Source organism: Pecten maximus, chromosome 2, assembly GCF_902652985.1.
Source record: "Pecten maximus chromosome 2, xPecMax1.1, whole genome shotgun sequence".
NCBI classification, from domain to species: Eukaryota; Metazoa; Mollusca; class Bivalvia; order Pectinida; family Pectinidae; genus Pecten; species Pecten maximus.
In genome coordinates, this window is record NC_047016.1 from 34,986,375 (window position 1) to 35,007,091 (window position 20,717).

At 30.8% G+C, this 20,717-nt stretch overlaps 1 protein-coding gene across 1 annotated transcript in view; it reads left to right on the forward strand.

Moving 5' to 3' along the window:
- Window positions 1-20,717, forward strand: part of LOC117321880 (voltage-dependent calcium channel type A subunit alpha-1-like) — a 173,939-nt gene that overhangs the window by 104,045 nt on the left and 49,177 nt on the right. The window contains 17 exon segments of the mRNA XM_033876492.1: window positions 589-676; window positions 1,091-1,218; window positions 1,657-1,769; window positions 2,302-2,414; window positions 3,013-3,144; window positions 4,056-4,128; window positions 4,726-4,846; window positions 5,642-5,742; window positions 6,190-6,237; window positions 10,933-11,057; window positions 13,258-13,406; window positions 14,015-14,050; window positions 16,107-16,180; window positions 16,183-16,232; window positions 16,658-16,847; window positions 17,594-17,700; window positions 19,637-19,648. Of these exon segments, the coding sequence (XP_033732383.1) occupies window positions 589-676; window positions 1,091-1,218; window positions 1,657-1,769; window positions 2,302-2,414; window positions 3,013-3,144; window positions 4,056-4,128; window positions 4,726-4,846; window positions 5,642-5,742; window positions 6,190-6,237; window positions 10,933-11,057; window positions 13,258-13,406; window positions 14,015-14,050; window positions 16,107-16,180; window positions 16,183-16,232; window positions 16,658-16,847; window positions 17,594-17,700; window positions 19,637-19,648 (1,660 nt within the window).

The following is a 20,717-nucleotide window of genomic DNA, read 5'->3' on the forward strand; positions in this document are numbered from 1 at the left end:
GGCAAATGTAGCCTTGTTTTTATATTTCCTTCAACTGCCACCTCGCAGACTCTGAATTATCCAACTTTACCAACAAAGGTTTATTAACCTTTAAGATTGTTCCAACATTAAACATCAATGTATTTCCCTTGGTTGTCATTTACATTTAGAATATAATCAATTATCTCAACCAACTGATCATATACAGAAAATGGTTCCCCAAGGCTAAATCTGTAAAGGATGAATACATTAAAACATAATAAACCCTTGGCTATTTAAGATGGCACACAATTTAGGGATATGTTTTCATGTAAATCAGTTCTGAGGAAAAAATATATTTTTGAGAAATAGTGTAAGACATTTCACACTTTATTGACATTATCAATAAAGTATGTAACCTTTTTAGGGAATTTGATTATTATAGTTGGTGCAGTAAGTCTCCTCCCTTGAAAAAAACTAGTTCTATAAAAGTAATAAGGACTGGTGTGCTTATTAGGTCAAATATGATATCAGTATAATTTCTTTTTATAGTGAGAGAGGCTGTTTTTAGTTTTTATCATATTTGGTTGTATTACATTATGTAGTTAATATCATTGATTTTCTTTTCAGCAAACTCTTTAGGAGGAAGAACTTTAGCCAGTAGAAGAGCTTCTGGGGGTCGCTTTTCATCATTTTGGCGTGCAGAAAAAAGATTCAGGTAGGTGGATAATTAATTGCAAACAAAAGAATTATCAGAGGCTGAGATATACAGTATCTAGTTATGAGCCCATGCCTTAATTGTATAAATCTACCTCTGTCAATTGCAGTTTGCTAGAAAATGAAATATATTACAATACATTTTTGTCTAATAATAAAGATCATCTCTTGCTGCATCATATATTAACAGTACAAAGGCAAGATATCTTCATGTCAATTCAGGTCAATTTCAGGTCAATATTTTTTCAGGTCAAATTTACCTGAAGACATTTAATCTGTGTATATGTGGCCTCTGGGTTTACAAGATGAACATGATAAAAGAATTTCATTTTTTTAAACTCCACAAAATGTTTTTTTGCAATCTTCTTTTTTTTCTGATAATATTTTGTCATTTTTTCATATATTTTTTTTTCAGAATTTCAACGCGTCACCTAGTAAAAAGCCAGCCTTTCTACTGGTCCGTGATTGTACTAGTTTTCCTCAACACAGTCTGTACAGCATCAGAGCATTATGGCCAGGCTGAGTGGCACACCCTATTTTTATGTAAGTTAAGATGATCAGGGAACTTCTTTATTTGATATAGATAATCCAGCAACTACCTTAATGGATAGTCACTTTATAAAATACTGTCCAAATTTGTTCTCTAGTAACATATAAAGTTAGATTAGAATATTTTCGTTAATTTCTGTCAGAATAAGAAAAAATAAATCTAAGTGATTCTCTTTCTCCAGGATGCTTCAAATATTTATTTTCAAATCAATTTAATGGCTAATTTCCATATTCAAAGAAAATAAAGCAGCCTTATAGTGTTGAATTTATAGAATTAAGTGGAAAAATGAAGAAGTGCTATTTTTTTTTTCAATGTTTTGTCCACTACAGTGAATGATAGACTGTCTTAGAATGGTCACTGTTAACTACCCATATATATACCTACATGTATATAATCAGTCTGTCATACACTATTGATGGTTTCTATTTCAGATGTTACAGAATTTGTATTCCTAGCTTTCTTCTTGATGGAGATGATACTGAAAATGTACGGTCTCGGAATCAGGATATATCTCCAGTCCTCATTCAATATATTTGACTGTGTTGTAAGTATCCCTGTTACTATTTATTGATCAGGTATTAAATGTTTATTTAGAATTTTTACTAAAATTTTAAAAATTCTTTTAAACAGTCTGTTTAAATAAAATTGCCCCATTTCATTGGTCCAAGGGGAGATAATGTGCTTTTCGGCAAGTTTGTGAAAAAGAATTACCTGGTAATCAAAACCCTACATGGTGTAAAATATCTGGTCTAAGGGGAGATAATATCAATGTTTTATTGGTTTTCAAAAGTGATTTAATGTTTGCTGAAAATCAGAAATGAAAAAAATGATTTTTGTTTAACAAGAAGTTAATGTGACTATTTTACAATAACTCTTAAATAAGTCTTCTTAATTTGATATGGTTTTGATATGCTTAGCAAGTCCAATAGAAAATAATTTATATGTTTGTTGAGAGAGTGTTTTTTGGGCACATGTCCCGTAGAAAATAGTTTTTAAAGTGATATTGTTTATGTTTACCAGTTTGGAGAGAAGACAATTTATTTGATGTAAGAGTTTGTTGTTATTTCTGTTGACAGGTCATCGTAGGAAGTATTTTTGAAGTGATATGGTCCGAGTACAAAGATGGTGCCTCCTTCGGTATAAGTACACTCAGAGCTTTGAGACTTCTTAGGATATTCAAAGTTACCAGGTTTGTTGTTCAAAATAGTACACTTAAGATGGTTTCAGAATATATAGTACACAAACTATACATAAGTAACTATTAATAGATCTCATTGCATTTTGATACATTCAAAAACTGTACATTTCTCTTAGTATAGGAAACCTTTTGACTTTTTCTTTAAGTGAGTTTTGTTTAAAGCCTAACTAACTTGAATTCATTTGACTCAGACTATAAGGATTAACTATTTAATATTGTGGAGGTCCAAATTGATCCTAGGAAATGACTTTCAGTGGTGAATTATCAGATAAACATGTCTTTCCATTAGTTGAATATAGGAAGCTAATTATATATTATTTAAGAATATTTTTAAGAATGGATTTCAATTAGTGTCAGGTATTTTTACAAATTCAATTTTTGATTGTGGTGAATTTTTAAATTTTTTTTTTTTTAAATTTTGAGTATTTGTAGTATTAAAGTTCAATTCAGGACTGAAATTAATTTATTGATTTTTGCTTGATGGAAATACAATTACTACATTCATATACCTTTACTTTCGCTGAACAGTAACTAGAATGGAAGATACATTGTAGCCATACCTGTAAATTATCTCGTTAATGTTATACAGGTACTGGGCCTCCCTGCGGAACCTGGTGGTGTCCCTGTTAAGCAGTATGCGTTCCATCGTCAGTCTCTTGTTCCTCCTTTTCCTCTTTATCCTCATCTTTGCCCTCCTTGGGATGCAGCTGTTTGGAGGAGAGTAAGTATTATACTGATATAACACCTGGTCAGCATTTTACTGTAAACCTGATCCATCTGTGCTCTTTCTATGAAAACTGTAAATATTAACGACTAAACAGAACATATTGTGCTTTGCAAAACTCATTCACATTCCTCAGTTTTGCTTCTACTAATTACTAGCTAAGTAATTAATCCCCTACCAGTGAAACTGATGGAACTTTATAGGATTCCTCTCCGTCCGTCTTGCACATATTTACGTATGTAACACCAAAGATTGTCAGCACTCTAGAGGCTTCATTCCTGAAGGGATTTTGACCAAACTTCACACAATGATAAAGGATCATAATATCTTGGACAAGTTCAATTTTCAGGAATATTGGGTCCAGGTCAAGGTCACTTACTATTTTTAGAAGGGGGCTGGTAGGGGACATTTATTGCTTTAGCAATACCCAGTATGCTTATTGAAAATGTCATAATGGATAAACATAGAAGTTCAAAGTTCGAAAAAGTAATATCTTACAAATTTAAGGTGTTTTAAATGTCAATCTTACAGATGTTGTATCTGTAATCTTCTCTTTCGTGAAATAAAGGGAAATTTCTTAGAAAGCAAAGATAAATCCATTGGAGCATCTGGTTTAATTTATCTGTGATACATACAATATGTGTGTAGAAAACATCTATATAATCTGCTGTCAAATAAGGACATCAAGTGATATATATTATAAAGACCTTTGTATAGAGACAACCTTTCTATCATTCGACCAGTTTCCCTGGATCTGCTTTCATTGACATATAAGAGTTGCTGTTGAATTGTTTTCTGTCTTCATAAAACCAGAAATTATTGTCAGATTTGATATACATGTACTGTTTGTGATGGTTAAACAATAATATTAATTTGAATATATTACTGAATGATATTTTGTATTCCAGAATGAACTTTGAAGATGGTCGACCAGCTAGCCATTTTGATACCTTCCCTAGAGCTTTACTCACAGTATTCCAGGTAGAGATGAACACAACATGACATTTATTTAAATATATTGCATCAGTTTGATACTGTACAGTAGATGCATGTCCTGCAGCAATCTTTTTGGTATATTTTCTGGAAAACCCACACTGCAAATTAAATATGAATTAATTAACATTTAATTAACATAATTTTGAGTCATCAATTAATTGTGACAATAGTATGTTTACCACCTCAACTGAGATAAAAGTTTTTTTTCTGATTTTATTATCAATCTGTCAATGCAAACCAGCAAACATTGCTACTACTGTAGGGGAGATAACTCTTTTTTCATTTTTTTTTTAATGCATGCAGTTTGTGACAATAAACATGTTTATTCATTTTTATTGATAACTTTGAATAATTTATGGATAAAATCATGTTTCAATCAGCTTATATTTGTATAAAATCATGTTTCATATTAAGCTTAAATTGTATATATTAAAAATCCATCCTGTTTGTGTACTTGTATTAACTTACCGGTTCACTGCCTGTATGACTCCACCTAATGCTACAGTAGGTTTCGGCTCATAAACACAAACTATAACCCAAGCATATTTATTTTTACTAAACTGGTCTCCGTGTTTTTCGTAGATCCTGACTGGTGAGGATTGGAATGAGGTTATGTACAGTGGTATTCGAGCGGGCGGTGGAATTGAGGGCCACGGAATGATCTACTCTCTGTACTTCATCATCCTGGTCGTGTTTGGTAACTGTATCCTTTATACGACACAGATGATAAACTGGTGGAGTGATGTCTATACAGCGCAGGAATCATTACTATACTTTATTTTCACACCTCTCATAAAGAGGCTGGGATGGGGAGGATATGGGGGTCAGGATGATGTGTGTCAGTTTAAGGAAAGCTTGTCGGAGTAAAAACTTCTTACTTTTACAGTAAATTTCTATAATAATAAATACATGTAATCTGTTCGTAGGGGAGATGTTCTCATTTATTTTTCATTTCATTTTGTAAACCTTCTTCCTTTTACTGTAAATTTCTATGAAATTATATACATAAAATCTGTACATATGGGGGTTGTTCTAATTTGATTTATTTTTCATGTTCCTGGATTTCCGAATAATTTCATTCAATTTCCATAGATAATATCTTATGTAAGAGTACAAAATTAGACTACAGCTTACATTGCTAGTTTCATCTGGAGCCCATTTTCAACAATATGCCTGAACTTAAATTTATTCCAAAGAAACGGGGGATTATTGAATATTAGGAAAGTTCCTTACTAAGATTTACTACTGAAATCTAATAACACATTCCTATGGACAATTTTAAGATAAGGACCTTCCTTGCTATAGGGTTTAGGAATATTATCGAAATCAGAGCCATCATTATTGTATGCTTCATCTTTTTGAAGTAAAATCAGATTCTGATGGACCTGTTTGGTTATGTATCGGTAGAAGCTTAGTTAGGGACCTAGCTTGGCCAATTTACGAGCAGAGTTGAATGTAGCAATCCTAGTAAAAGATGCTCGTCCTTAACTCGGATCAGACACACTGCTAAATGTGTTCTTGGCTATCGCTGTCGATAACTTGGCCAACGCACAGGAATTAACTGCTGCAGAGGAGGAAGAAGATGGACAGAAAATTGCGGTAAGAACATTTCCCAATACAAATTTTTATTTCACTCCCAAGAAATGATAATGTTCTGATAAGATAATTGATAACTAAATGAAAAACTATCAATTTATTTCAAATATGAATTTTATAGTTATAGTAAAATTTGTATAGTGTTTCACCTAGCTAGAACATATACAGTTGATTTATTTTCGGTTAGATTTCCTGGCTCTGGTTTTGATTTGCTCTCCCACATAATCCTGAAAAAATTCCCATTTTATTTGGCTCATTAGTTAGTGGTATCCCAAGTATCAAACCATGGTTCCCTTGGGTCAAATTTTATTACCATTTTTGTAGATTTTGAAATTTTTAATTTAATAGTTGTTAAATCATGCTTTTCACTTGCTGCAGTTTCAATTTACTTTTTACCCTGTAGCTGTATGTTTGATTTCCCATGTGTTTGCACCCCTTCTTGAATTACAGCGGCAAAATGATCTGAAAAAGGAATTGGAAGAAAAGTTCACTGATCAGGTTAATTCCTTGGCTTAAAGCTTTTTATCTGTCTTTCAAGCTCACATGTTTGTCATTTTAACCAATCTTGGTTAAAAGGCGTTACTCTAATCACCATTGCATTGTATAGATGCAAAACCAGTTGCCAAATTGAACATTCTTCTTGCAGCAAAAAGCTTCAAGATTCTATTTTATGGTAAAAATGTTTAACCTATTTAATCTGAAAACCTGCCTATTCAGAAATCTTAAAAGAAATCCCCAAATTTTGGTCAAAAGAGGGTCTAGCTATCTTACAAGATAATAGACTACCTTGCTTGGTAACATTTGCTGAAAGTTACTGTGGAAAAAAATTGAAAAAGAAATGTTGCAATTGGCTGCCTGGTTTTAACACATTGAATTTTTGGTAAAAGTAGTTTTTCAATTTAGATGAAAAAGGATTTCTATCATTGAAAATCTTTGACCTTCTGAAAATGCAGATAAACATTCTTTTGTAGACCTGGAATTTCTTCATTACATAATCCAGATATTGTTTTCTATGATGTGTTTAGATCAGTACAAACTAGAAAGTATTGTTTAGATCATCTATGTATTTAGAAAACAGTTACCTAATTTGCACCAGGAATAATATTGATAAACTATTCAAGCATTTAATCTAACTTATCAGTATCATCAGAATTTCACTTGAAATTTGACTCCTTACATTTTGAGGGTATCGTTAGGCAGTAGTAGTACATGTTAATTAAGACTCCTTACATTGGAGTGTATCGTTAGGCAGTAGTAGTACATGTTAATTAAGACTCCTTACATTGGAGTGTATCGTTAGGCAGTAGTAGAACATGTTAATTAGGACTCCGTACATTGGAGTTTATCGTTAGGGAGTAGTATACATGTTAATTAAGACTCCTTACATTGGAGTGTATCGTTAGGCAGTAGTAGTACATGTTAATTAAGACTCCTTACATTGGAGTGTATCGTTAGAGAGTAGTAGTACATGTTAATTAAGACTCCTTACTTTGGAGTGTATCGTTAGGCAGTAGTAGTACATGTTAATTAAGACTCCTTACATTGGAGTGTATCATTAGGCAGTAGTAGTACATGTTAATTAAGACTCCTTACATTGGAGTGTATCGTTAGAGAGTAGTAGTACATGTTAATTAAGACTCCTTACTTTGGAGTGTATCGTTAGGCAGTAGTAGTACATGTTAATTAAGACTCCTTACATTGGAGTGTATCTTTAGGCAGTAGTAGTACATGTTAATTAGGACTCCTTACATTGGAGTTTATCGTTAGGGAGTAGTAGTACATGTTAATTAAGACTCCTTACATTGGAGTGTATCGTTAGGCAGTAGTAGTACATGTTAATTAGGACTCCTTACATTGGAGTTTATCGTTAGGCAGTAGTAGTACATGTTAATTAAGACTCCTTACATTGGAGTTTATCGTTAGGCAGTAGTATACATGTTAATTAAGACTCCTTACATTGGAGTTTATCGTTAGGCAGTAGTAGTACATGTTAATTAAGACTCCTTACATTGGAGTGTATCGTTAGGCAGTAGTAGTACATGTTAATTAAGACTCCTTACATTGGAGTTTATCATTAGGCAGTAGTAGTACATGTTAATTAAGACTCCTTACATTGGAGTGTATCGTTAGAGAGTAGTAGTACATGTTAATTAAGACTCCTTACTTTGGAGTGTATCGTTAGGCAGTAGTAGTACATGTTAATTAAGACTCCTTACATTGGAGTGTATCATTAGGCAGTAGTAGTACATGTTAATTAAGACTCCTTACATTGGAGTGTATCGTTAGAGAGTAGTAGTACATGTTAATTAAGACTCCTTACTTTGGAGTGTATCGTTAGGCAGTAGTAGTACATGTTAATTAAGACTCCTTACATTGGAGTGTATCTTTAGGCAGTAGTAGTACATGTTAATTAGGACTCCTTACATTGGAGTTTATCGTTAGGGAGTAGTAGTACATGTTAATTAAGACTCCTTACATTGGAGTGTATCGTTAGGCAGTAGTAGTACATGTTAATTAGGACTCCTTACATTGGAGTGTATCGTTAGGCAGTAGTAGTACTTGTTAATTAAGACTCCTTACATTGGAGTTTATCGTTAGGCAGTAGTAGTACATGTTAATTAAGACTCCTTACATTGGAGTGTATCGTTAGGCAGTAGTAGTACATGTTAATTAAGACTCCTTACATTGGAGTGTATCGTTAGGCAGTAGTAGTACATGTTAATTAAGACTCCTTACATTGGAGTTTATCGTTAGGCAGTAGTAGTACATGTTAATTAGGACTCGTTACATCGGAGTTTATCGTTAGGCAGTAGTAGTACATGTTAATTAAGACTCCTTACTTTGGAGTGTATCGTTAGGCAGTAGTAGTACATGTTAATTAGGACTCCTTACATTGGAGTGTATCGTTAGGCAGTAGTAGTACATGTTAATTAAGACTCCTTACATTGGAGTGTATCGTTAGGCAGTAGTAGTACATGTTAATTAAGACTCCTTACATTGGAGTGTATCGTTAGGCAGTAGTAGTACATGTTAATTAAGACTCCTTACATTGGAGTGTATCGTTAGGCAGTAGTAGTACATGTTAATTAGGACTCCTTACATTGGAGTTTATCGTTAGGCAGTAGTAGTACATGTTAATTAAGACTCCTTACATTGGAGTTTATCGTTAGGCAGTAGTAGTACATGTTAATTAGGACTCCTTACATTGGAGTTTATCGTTAGGCAGTAGTAGTACATGTTAATTAAGCTGTTTTAGTGAGTTCTTCTCTTACTTCTCTCTCTCTCTCTCTAAAACAAACATTTGTATAGAAGATTATAAAAAAGTTATCTACTGTAAAATATAAATCTAAAAAACAACATTTTTCAGTTAAATTGAAATATATTTATATATATATGGTGGTGGATTTTCCAATTTTCTAATATATTGTAAATTTCTGATTTTGTTCATCAGCTATATGATATGCCTCGTATATTCTGTCACGGCCTAATCCAAAATCTTAGTGTTATATAATATTTCATAAAACAAACTACATATTAATACTTGTATATTCTAATATCGATCCTGTCTTAGTCCAACTAACCAATATATTATTTAAGGTTCTCATATTAGAAAGGTTGTACTATACTCTGCTATGCAATTTCTTAAAAGGCATACTCATGCTACATACCTGGCGTAATGGTTTTTTTGGGGAATAATTAGAAAATTATGTTATTTTATCATACATTTGTATTTTACAATTCGCTAACAGGTTTAAGAAATAAAACATATATAGTACAAGAAACGTATGTCTTCTCGTTTGAAAGGAAAGTAGTGAATATGGTGAGGAAAAAGGAAAAAATATACATTAATATAAATGTTTTGTAGAAAAAATTAAGAAAAATAAAACAAAATATCCATGCAGTTTAAATTAAAGCAAAATAACAAAAAAAAAGAACAAAAAAATTGTTTTAATTCATTATAAAGCAGTACTGATATTTCAACATAAATGCTCTTTAGAGACATAAGTTCTTTCATACCTGTGCCATTCTTAAAAAAAAATAAGAAGAAAAAAGTGTCTGAATGCTTCATTCATAATATTTATTTACTGCCTATTGCTGCGAGCATTTTGAATTTATTTTATATTGTATTTATAGCTACATTTGATTTTCTATGCTATTAATATTTTTAATTAGGTGCGTGGATAATTGTCATCTTTCATTATTGTCTAACTCTTAAGCCAATATCACATTCTGTCTTACCTTTAATGCAAGAACATCTGAAATAAAATCTAATGAGTAGTTATATAATTGATTATTAGACAAATCTCATATATGTATGTGTGCGTGCCTGTGTGTCAAGGACTTTGTTTTACAGTTATCAAGGTCAGTAGATGATGTAATTAGTTTCATCTTTGTAACATCTGATAAATTAATGAACATACATTTCATCACTGAAACAATTAATTAATTGACATCATCACCGAAACATATTATATTGATTGTACAGTTCATCAAAAATATTTTACCTGAGTAAATTTCATTACTTTTAATCATTTAAATGTATTTGTAGAGATGTATTTCACAATGTGTTTCGTCATCACTTTACTGACTTTACTGTTTTCAGTCAACATTGTCATAACACCCAGAATAAGAATTGTGTTATGGACACATGAATGTTGTTTTCATGAATATTATCGATAGTATAAGTTAATAATTTGCTTCATTCCTTTCTGTTCCATATGATCTTGAAGAAGGAATTGTTAAACCTCTTTAATAAATCTCTTTTTAGATGAAAATTTTTCTGAGATCATCTATGTAACAGTATATTCTGATACCTCTGGAAATTTGTTAAAAAATCTATGAATTTAACTCATAAATGAGAAAGAAAAATATAACATCTTAAAAAGTAGTAGCGTTCTCTTTGTCAAGATATTTCTAATACTCATTTATTTCTGAGATTCAACTTATGTTGTACCAAGTTTCTGACAATTATAATTTTGTTTAAGTGTGTTGTTTGTCTAAGAACCTTTAATTTGTTAATAGTTTGTTGTTTGAGCCTTTAATTTGTTGATACATTTGTAGTTTGTTGTTTGAACCTTAAATTTGTTAATAGTTTGTTTGGAAGGATACCTTTAAGAAACGTTTCCTACTAGACATTCAGTATGTCAGTTTAGACAGGGCCCATGTTTGATTGAACGATTGCTTACTTTACAGAGGATGTTGGAGGAACAGAATCGTGAAGCTTTGGCATTGACTGACTCCGGACTTCCACCACAGGTTAACATATGTCCCCCATCTCCAGCCAACAATGAAGATCCGAAGACCGGAAACTTTCCGTAGTAAGTCATCATTTTCTCTAAGCACATTACAAAGTATCAGTATTTCATAAGAGATGTGACCATATATTTCATAATGTTGAATACAAGTTACTTACTTTGCGTTTTGTGATGAAAAACGGTTATATTTCATAGAGTTAGGAATGGCAGTTCTATTTCATAAACTGATATTTTATGTAAAAGTTTTATCTTTTGAGATATTTAACTGCTTTTTCATAATTATTGTTTAAATATTCCTTTAAATCCAGGAAATATTCATCTTTTAAAAGACCATGAATTTTCTCACTAAAATGATATTGATAATTTATGACAGTTTCCCCATATTTAAGATATAAATCAATTTATTATAAGTACATTGTACATGTACATTGTATATAGCATTGTGTTCTGCCATAATGCAAGTGCACATGATCATGACCTAAGCAGATTTTCTCTGTCTTTTGTATTTTTGCTCCTTTGATGCCAGATTGTTTAAATCTTAACATGTTTTCCTAAACAGCACTTGATTTGAACCTTTGTCACTCACCCATCTATTGATCCCTCCTTCAATTCCTGAGTATTTCCTTTCCTTGAAATACATATAGTGCATTTACCAGAAAGAAAAACAAATCTTTGATATTCCTTTTATTTCAATAATATTCTGACAAGTTTATGAACATGCAGTTTTCTCATCATCCATCATACTTATCTAAATTCTCTGTATCAATTCATTTTTATATTTAATTGAAATATAATCATTTTGGAACTATATATTGTAGCATCATTGTTCTACTGCTTATGCTATCCTTGGAAAACAAATAAATTCGAAAATTCTAAAAGTATTTTCTACTGGTATTTTTAAAGGCTAGATATTTGTTTTCTGGTAAAACTACAAATTGGTCTTACATATTAACACAGAAGCCTAATCAATTGTCAATAAGGTCTAGAAGTTATGGCTGTCAAATACGATTACTTCATGAAACATGAAATGCAAACAAAACTTGAAAACTACTCATAATATAGTCCATGGCAAATACATTTTTTTTCATTCATCAAAGCCAACACGGATTGAAGTGAATTATAAAATACATAAAATATCTAAAATACCAGGTACCTGAATCTTCACAAAATATGGACTGAGGAAAGACACAATATTTCAAGTTTGGCATAGTATATGAGTAAAGTACAGTTAAGGAACTTGATATTAAAAAGAATGTAATTCTTGTTAAAATAGAAACAACATTTTTTTAAATTTTCTTTTTATTGGAATTATCACTTTAAATAGTTTGTATGAATATTTTCTATTTATAAATAAAGAGAAAATTTATATAGCTTGTTCACTCACCTTAAATTCTCATGTGTCAATACGTATTTGTGACCTTGATATCTGTTAATTTTCTACTGACCTTAACCTTCGTGTTATGCCACTGATGTGACCTTAAACTTGTTGTGTTGCCACCAGTGTGACCTTGAACTTTATGTATTGCCTCTGTTATGACCCTGACCTTGTATGCAACTTGCTGTTGGTTTTCTATACATTACACATTCCATCTCTAATCACCAATATTCTGATGCTGGAGATTTTATGAATGTCATTCTAACATAAATCCTATCTGGATGCCTGATCATATCAAAAACAATGTAAAATTTCCAGCTATTTCTAGCTCAGAAAAGTTTGTTATTAAAGATTAAATATCTGTAATTGACTGAAGAACCTAAAGGTTAGGTGTATTCATATTTATTATTATTCCAAATATTTATTTATAGAACTTGATTATGAGAAATGAAATCACATTCAAACTTTTCTGAATTTTATCATGAACTATTATTCCCTATTTTATGCTACAGTAAAACAATCTCAAAAAAAAAACAAACAAAAAAATCTTTTTTTGATTTTTTGCCAGATTATGAAGAATTGATTTTGGGAGAGAACAAATATGTGCATGAAAATATTTCCAAAATTACTTGAAAGAATGAAACTTTTGGATAGAAGAATGAATATTATATATAAATGTTTTGGGAAAAAATAGTTTATGATTTATATCTGGCTTTTGGATAGAAAAAATCACTTGGATTAAGGGGAAAAAAAATACTATGTAGCTTTCAGAATGAAATATGAGATTTTGTTTCACTGTGATTAATGTTGTGTGTTGTTGGATGTTGTCCCCCTCTGTGTCTCACCACTGTTTCATTTTACCATTCTAGATAAACATTGCACTTACAGTATATGTTTCAGTAACTCGGGCAGTCAGATGGACCGAAACCTAAGCCAAAATAATCTCAAGAACAACCGTGACAAAAATTTAGCTCTGGAAATGGACAACAAAGCTAACATCCATACTGATCTGGACAACATTACATTGTCTGATTCAGGTAACTGTCACAGCAGTAAAGGGCACACCAAGATTATCACAGTTCTATTTAAGATGGAAGATGATATGGCAATATAGAGAGAGGACAGAGAGAGAAGTGAGAGAGAGAGAGGAGAGAGAAAAACTGAGCAGATAAAAGAATCTTTATAAATGATGTTATAAACAATTTTTCATTAATATATATATATATATATTGAACTTCAATTGAAATATTTATTTGGCTAAGTGTGGGTGTCTTCTGTCATTGTTTTTGTTTTCTCAGGTTGATAAAGTCATGTATAAACCTCATCAAAAGGCAATATTTATATAGTATGAACTTCCTTTAAGAAAATGTCTGCAAATTTGATAAAGAAAAAAAAAATTTAAAAATATTGATAATCACTCTGAAGAATATGTACATAGTGTTTATTTTTACTCCAATATAATTTGTGCAATCTTTTTATATTTGGTAAATGATATGTTGAATTCAGAAACAAGGAGTATTTATTTTAGAAAAAGGAAAATATAGTATATATTTCATATACTAGTAGTTAATATAAGTTTATACAGTAATATATATACTTAGACAAATTATGACAATGATTTTTTTTTTCTAAAAACATTTTCTAGCTCGGAAAAAGAAAGAAATGGACATGAAAAAAGGAGGTACATAGTTGTCTCCCTTTGAGAATGATCGGGGGATTTTTTTCTTTTCTATATTCTATGCTATTGGATTGGGAGACACATTTGAAGTAGCTGTGCTTTTCTATATTATTTTGACTTAAATTCACTGCTCTGTGATACTGTAGTATGGAAACTGTTCTGTTCACTTCATTCTTATGTATGCACTATGATTATAACTATTTTTCTTTAATGATTTATTTAGCTCACTTTTAAATCTACATTCACTGAATTGCTAAATCTCTTCCATATTTATTTCAGAAGAATTTTAATTGAATTCCCAGTTTAATGGAAATTTAAAAAATATCAACATAAACAAACATGTTATATTTATAAATTTAACAAAAAGTATATCTTTTACATCAGTAAGAAGGAAAATTTATGGTATAAAACTATTAACACTGTTTCAAGAAAGTTAAGAATTATAGCGTTTCATATATATTATATATATTTTATACACTGTGTTTACCTTTGATTCAGTCGTGGTATTACAATATGTTAACCTATTATGGAGATAAGACATATGCTAAAAAAATATTAAAAAGTGCTGATGGGATGATCTTGACTTTAGGCACAATTTCATATGTGTATTTTCAGCTTAGTATGAATTCAAAATAAAATATGAGGAAAATTAGAGGATTCCAAATTATCCATATATATTTTTGGCTTCATATTAATTTTGGTAGAAAAAATAGATGAAATATAAAGGGGGGGGGGGGGGGGGGGGGGGGGGTGGATATAGAGCCAAAATAATGTATGTAACATATAAAACATATCATTTTTTTGGCAACGTGTAAGTCCAGAAAAAATATCAAGCATAAAAACGTGCTATAGATTTATACATAAAAACAATATTCTTTAAGGCTTATGTTCTTGTGTCTCGGATGGCTAAGCTCCAACTGGAAATTAATTTGTAACAGCACAATGTAGATACATGTAAATGTAAATGTGTATGTACTAACGTTCTTTATTTCAGGGTTAATATTGATGTAACGTAGACATATATACAGGGAGATAACTCACATGTAAACAAAGGTCAATAGAGAATGTCTACTAGACAAATAGTATTCAATACAGGAAAATAATGAAATATATTTCTATTTTCATATATTTTTTAATGATTTTAGATTATATTTTGGTGCATGAATGTGATTGATTTATATTTGAATGCAGATGATTATTCGCGGGGACCAAGTCATCCTGTGAATTAAAACTGACTGTATATTTTTTTTTTTTTTTACTTCAAATCACTAATATTGAAACTTCATTCTTCTTCTGTATGTTTCATAAATTTGCTGTGCAAATATCTTGTATGATGCTCAAGTTCCTTTTTATGCACAAATTTTTGATAAAACACTGTTGGTACTACTTTTTGTTAAATTTCATTTATTATGATTAGTTGATAGATTAAGTGATAATGATTTTTCTGTTTATAACATTTTTCTTTAATTATGATCGTGAAATCTTATTGAAGCTAGATTAGAAGTTTTATATACTATTATAGTGCACTTAAAGTTCCTTTTGTTAAAAAATATTTCATTTCGTCATATTTGTGACTTGATATTTAAGTTTCTTGTATAAACTTACAAGTTAATTATCTTGTTTTGACAAAAAAATTATTTCTGGAAAGTGAAACAAGAGCATTTTCATAATTTCGTGTTCACATTTCAAATGTTCCTAACCTTTTTTTTTTATAAGTGAAATTAAAATTATCAGAATATCTGCAGTATTATTTAAAAGAATCTTTAAATAGGTGTAAATTTTCAAAATACAAATCCACCTTTTTCATCAACTTTCTTTTTTTTAAATCTTTTTCAGAACAATTTATACCATATTAAATGGTTCTTTCATATATTTCTCTGAGATGTTTAAAGAAATTTCCCAATCATTATTTTAAAAAATATCATTATTATAATCGATATAAGAGTAAAACCAGCCCATGTGTTCCTGTTTGATAACTGTTTATGGCAGATTTTCCTCAATGAAGCAGTCCATTGTGTTTCCGACGGGTGAAATGATGGTTTTTGGATGTATATTGTAGGGAGTAATGACAGTAGTGTGGATGTTCCGGAGCCTGCCACGGGGACAAGCAGGAAGAGAATTCATTCAGCGGACCCAAACCAATGTTACCTTACAGTTCTATGTTCATCTTTGGTCCTACAAACCCGTGAGTATTGTTTACATAGAGTCAGAGATGGCTACTAAACACAGGGTATATTATGGTGAAAATTAGTCAAATGTGAAGGTCATGACAACTTTTACATTGAAGGTCAAATGTATTTTAAATGAAGGTCAGACATTGAATAGTGAAGGTCAGATGAAAGTCAGACATTGAATGGTGAAGGTCAGACAAGCTGTGATTGAAAACTAGACATATTGTATGTGAAGGTCAAGCAAAGGTCAAGCAACTTGTGGGTGAAGGTTATGAGACATGTTGTGGGAGATTGTCAAAAACGTTTATATTTGAAGGTCACCAGGGAAAAAAGAGGCCAGGGTTTTGACACAATGTAGATTTTTATGATGTAAATAGTTGTGTGGGTTCATATTTGTTGCAGATTGATAATATCATTGTTTACAAATTTGTTTTTCCAGAATTCGTCGATTCTGTCATTTTGTTGTGAACCTCCGTTACTTTGATCTGTTCATCATGATTGTTATAAGTGCCAGTAGCATCGCCTTGGCGACAGAGGATCCTGTGAGAGAAAAGTCAACACATAACAGCATCCTCGAATACTTTGATTATGTGTTTACTGCCGTATTCACTATCGAGATGATATTGAAGGTATACATTTATATACAGTTATATATACATAGAGGATATCTAACAGTCTTCAGTATAACCAAATATATTTCACGAGTGGGGCTAATATTTTTATATTTTTCAAGAGTGCGCTTACAAGTGAAAAATATCAAAATATTAGCCACACTAGTGAAACATATTTGGTATTACTGAAGGTAATGTTTGATATTCTGTCTATTACATTTCTATAGCAAAATATACTGGATAAGCTTTGAATTTTCACCATTGTCATTTGTAAGCAGTGTTTTGATTGGTCAAATCAAGAAAAGTGATATTTTTCACTAGTGAAATATATCACTTTTATAGAATGAATATTTTTCAATATTTCACTGGTAAAAGTGTAATCAAAAGTATTGCCATAATTTTGCTAGTATTTACCAGGGTTATACATACGCTATGCTAACATTCCTGTAAAGATTCAAACACATATAAATATCATTAACACTGTCAATGGTCTTGTTTCATTGGAAACTGTCTAAAGTGATAGGAATTTGAACACATTTTTTGTCCAAAAATTTTATTTGTGAGTGACCGTATGATAATTTGAATGGCAGTACTGTTGTTTTTGTTGGATTTCAACGGGTTTTACTATATAATGAGTGAAACTATTTATATTGATATGTAATTTGCTGTTAGACATAAATGTTCGTATTGTTGGTTAAAGCTTCTTAATCAGATATAATTTGTCAACTGACTAATAAATTACGCTGGAATTTTTAATTACCTAGGTGATAGATCTGGGAGTTATTCTACATCCGGGGTCCTACTGCAGAGATTTATGGAACATTCTCGACGCCGCTGTGGTGATATGCGCCCTCGTTGCCTTCAAATTCTCGTACGTATTTATCTGACATGATCACTGTGTGCCTCTGTAGTAGTAGATCAGTATGGCTGTTAAAAGAGGTCAATCAAATAAGTCAAAGTTCAATAGATAAGTTTTAAAGTGGTAGCTATATGATGGATGACACTTAAAATACATTTTGTGCTTTGGTTGATCAACGTTTATTTTGAACAGTTAGGCACTGGTAGACTGACATAAAAACAGATTTTCCCTTGAACCTGTCAAAAGTGGATACGTTTGAAGTGTGTAAGTCTTAAAAGTGAATTCTGAACAACTTGAAAGTGTGTGATTGCACTCCAAAATAGCCAGTGGATTGCACCTGGTCAGTTCCGTAATACTTTCACACCTTAAAACTGAAATCTGATGTAATAATTTAAGGCGATACTGGATGCATCAGTTACTATGTACGAAGTGGACATTCAGTATGCTAATTGAGTATTTTTGTGGGGAATCATTGCACTTTCCATCCCAAGTGTATTTTTGGCTTGTCAAAATCACCGTGGATGAGTAATTGCTTAGTTTGTAGGAGTTTTGTTCTTACTAACAAATGAATAATTTCAAAATAACATTCACACATTTTTCCTAGTTAACAAGAAATATCAGAATTTTTTCGGGAGGCTATTTTCGATGTGGTAATTTGATCAACACTGCCATTGTTTTTCCTGTCCTGGACTTTTTTTTATTAATATGATACATGTTTGCTGTTTCATGGTGGAGGTATTGTATGTCAATCTTTTTATCTGAATGTGGCATTACATACATGCACATGATGTACTTTAAAATCAGTATTTTTTCATTGTTCTGCAGATTCTTTATATTTCATGCATATTCGTTTTGGTGGTCTTTCGGTAGTGACCTTAGCTGGTGATAGGTTGTTTAGCAAAACTAAAGCAAAACTATTGGTAATCATTTGTGAAGAAGGATATTTTCAATTTAGCTTTATGTGTATAAAATATAAATATTTATATATGACAACATTCTATTAATTATAAATTTTAATTTAGTAAATCGGACAACTTAATTGACTTACCAGTTATAAAAAATTAGTCTCTACATATATTTTTTGTAAATAAATCATGATTATTTTTTAATACATATCAAAAAGCACAAGAACTTGATATCGTGATGAAGTTCAGTTTATTTTTATCATGTATAGTTGGTACTAGTTAGAATTGAACATTTCTACCTAATAAATTATTGTTAATATTTAGCAAACATGTTTAGGATATAGGGAAATTAAATAATTTACCTTTTTATTTAATTAAATTTGATAATGTGCCCATTAAGAGTTCAAAATATTTTTATAACTCAGCTTGCGCTTTACTTGGCTTTCCTCTCTTATCCTGACGAAACCGTCCATTTTTTTCATTATTTTTTTTGTATCTAACCTCTCTCCGTCGTGAATATTTCTGGTCTGTTAAGTGTTTTACGTTCCATTGATTCCCTATATTATTTATTAATTAACAATGTGACATACCAGAATATGTGCGCCTATTATTTTCTGGACTTTTGTCGCCAATATAGAAATAATAGCTTTTGTTTACTTGTTGTGTTTGCCTATACAACTATATCATAGCATCAAATTTTGTTCAAAAACTCGTCTCCATAGAAACTAACAATGAGAACCTTATAGATATATTATGTTTACAAATCTGTCACCATAGTAACGGCAGCGTGTATTAAATTCACTGTAAAAACAATTTTTTATTAACCTAATGTGTTTACATCTGGTCTCTGTAGCAACCACAACCTTTGTTAACTTATTGTGAATGCCTTGTCTCGATGATAACGGCAACCTTTATTATCATATTGTGTTTAAATCTTATCTCCATAGTAACGAGACTTTTATTAACATATTGTGTTTATCTCCTCGTATCCATGGTAACAACAACTTATATTAACATATTGTGTTTACATCTCGTCTCCATAGTAACGCCAGTAGGTAAGTCTGTAGAGAAGCTGCCAGCTCCCCAAGTTCAATGTCAATATGGCCACCAACCTTTCCTTAATTTTTGACACAAGATCATCTGACTGGCTCACATTGGCCTGTTCAGCACTTCTTTTTGTGTTGTTTATTGCGTTTTTAATGGATAAATCTTTCATTGATGCATAATTTATTGAAAAAAAATCTTAAATTAACATGTATCAGAGTTTTGAAACAAATGAATTTCTGGTAAAATTTTGTTCAGGAGAAAAAACATATCAAGTCAACTTTTGTATCTCACTTCTTTTTTTCTTCTCTTTGATATTATTTTTTTAATGTCAGAAATTTTGAATTGAAATCACTTTAACTAAAATATCAATTTAACCACTATTTTAGAAGTAAATCCTCTAAAACAAATTACATTTGCATGTATCTTGTCAATGTTATGCACTTGAATGCTTAAAATTTCTTTAAATATCCACATTGTTTTGTATAATAGTTTGTAGGACAGGATTCTTATTGAATAAATCATAGAATTGGAAAAAATCATTTAAAAAAAAGATGAAATTTTAGGTCAAAACTTTCTACAAGCAAGATCATAAGATTAGTGGTCTGTAAAAATTAAACATTTTGTTTCTCAGAATTAAAATGTATTTAATTATGGTTACAGTATTTAAATTTAAACTGAATTAAAAAAAGATTGATAAAAAGTTCAATAAAAGTTTGCAGACTGAAATATGTTATACCAAAAAGATAAAATTGGTACTTTTTCATTAAACTTTTAGTCAATATGCAGATAAATAAAAATAAAATCTAAGTGATAAACAATTTTTTTTTGTGTTTTTCTTTTATATTTGATTCCAAACTTGTCAGCATGATGTAAATCCATTTTTACTAAGTCTAGTTTTTCTATGTTTTATTTCCTCTATTTCCTTCCTGATTTTATGCTTTATAACATTCTCATGTAAGTCTTGTTTAAGGTGTTCAGACATTTTTACCAGTGATACCTTGTCACAAGGTGTTCACAGACATTTTTACCAGTGGTGACCTTGTCATAAGGTGTTCACAGACATTTTTACCAGTGGTG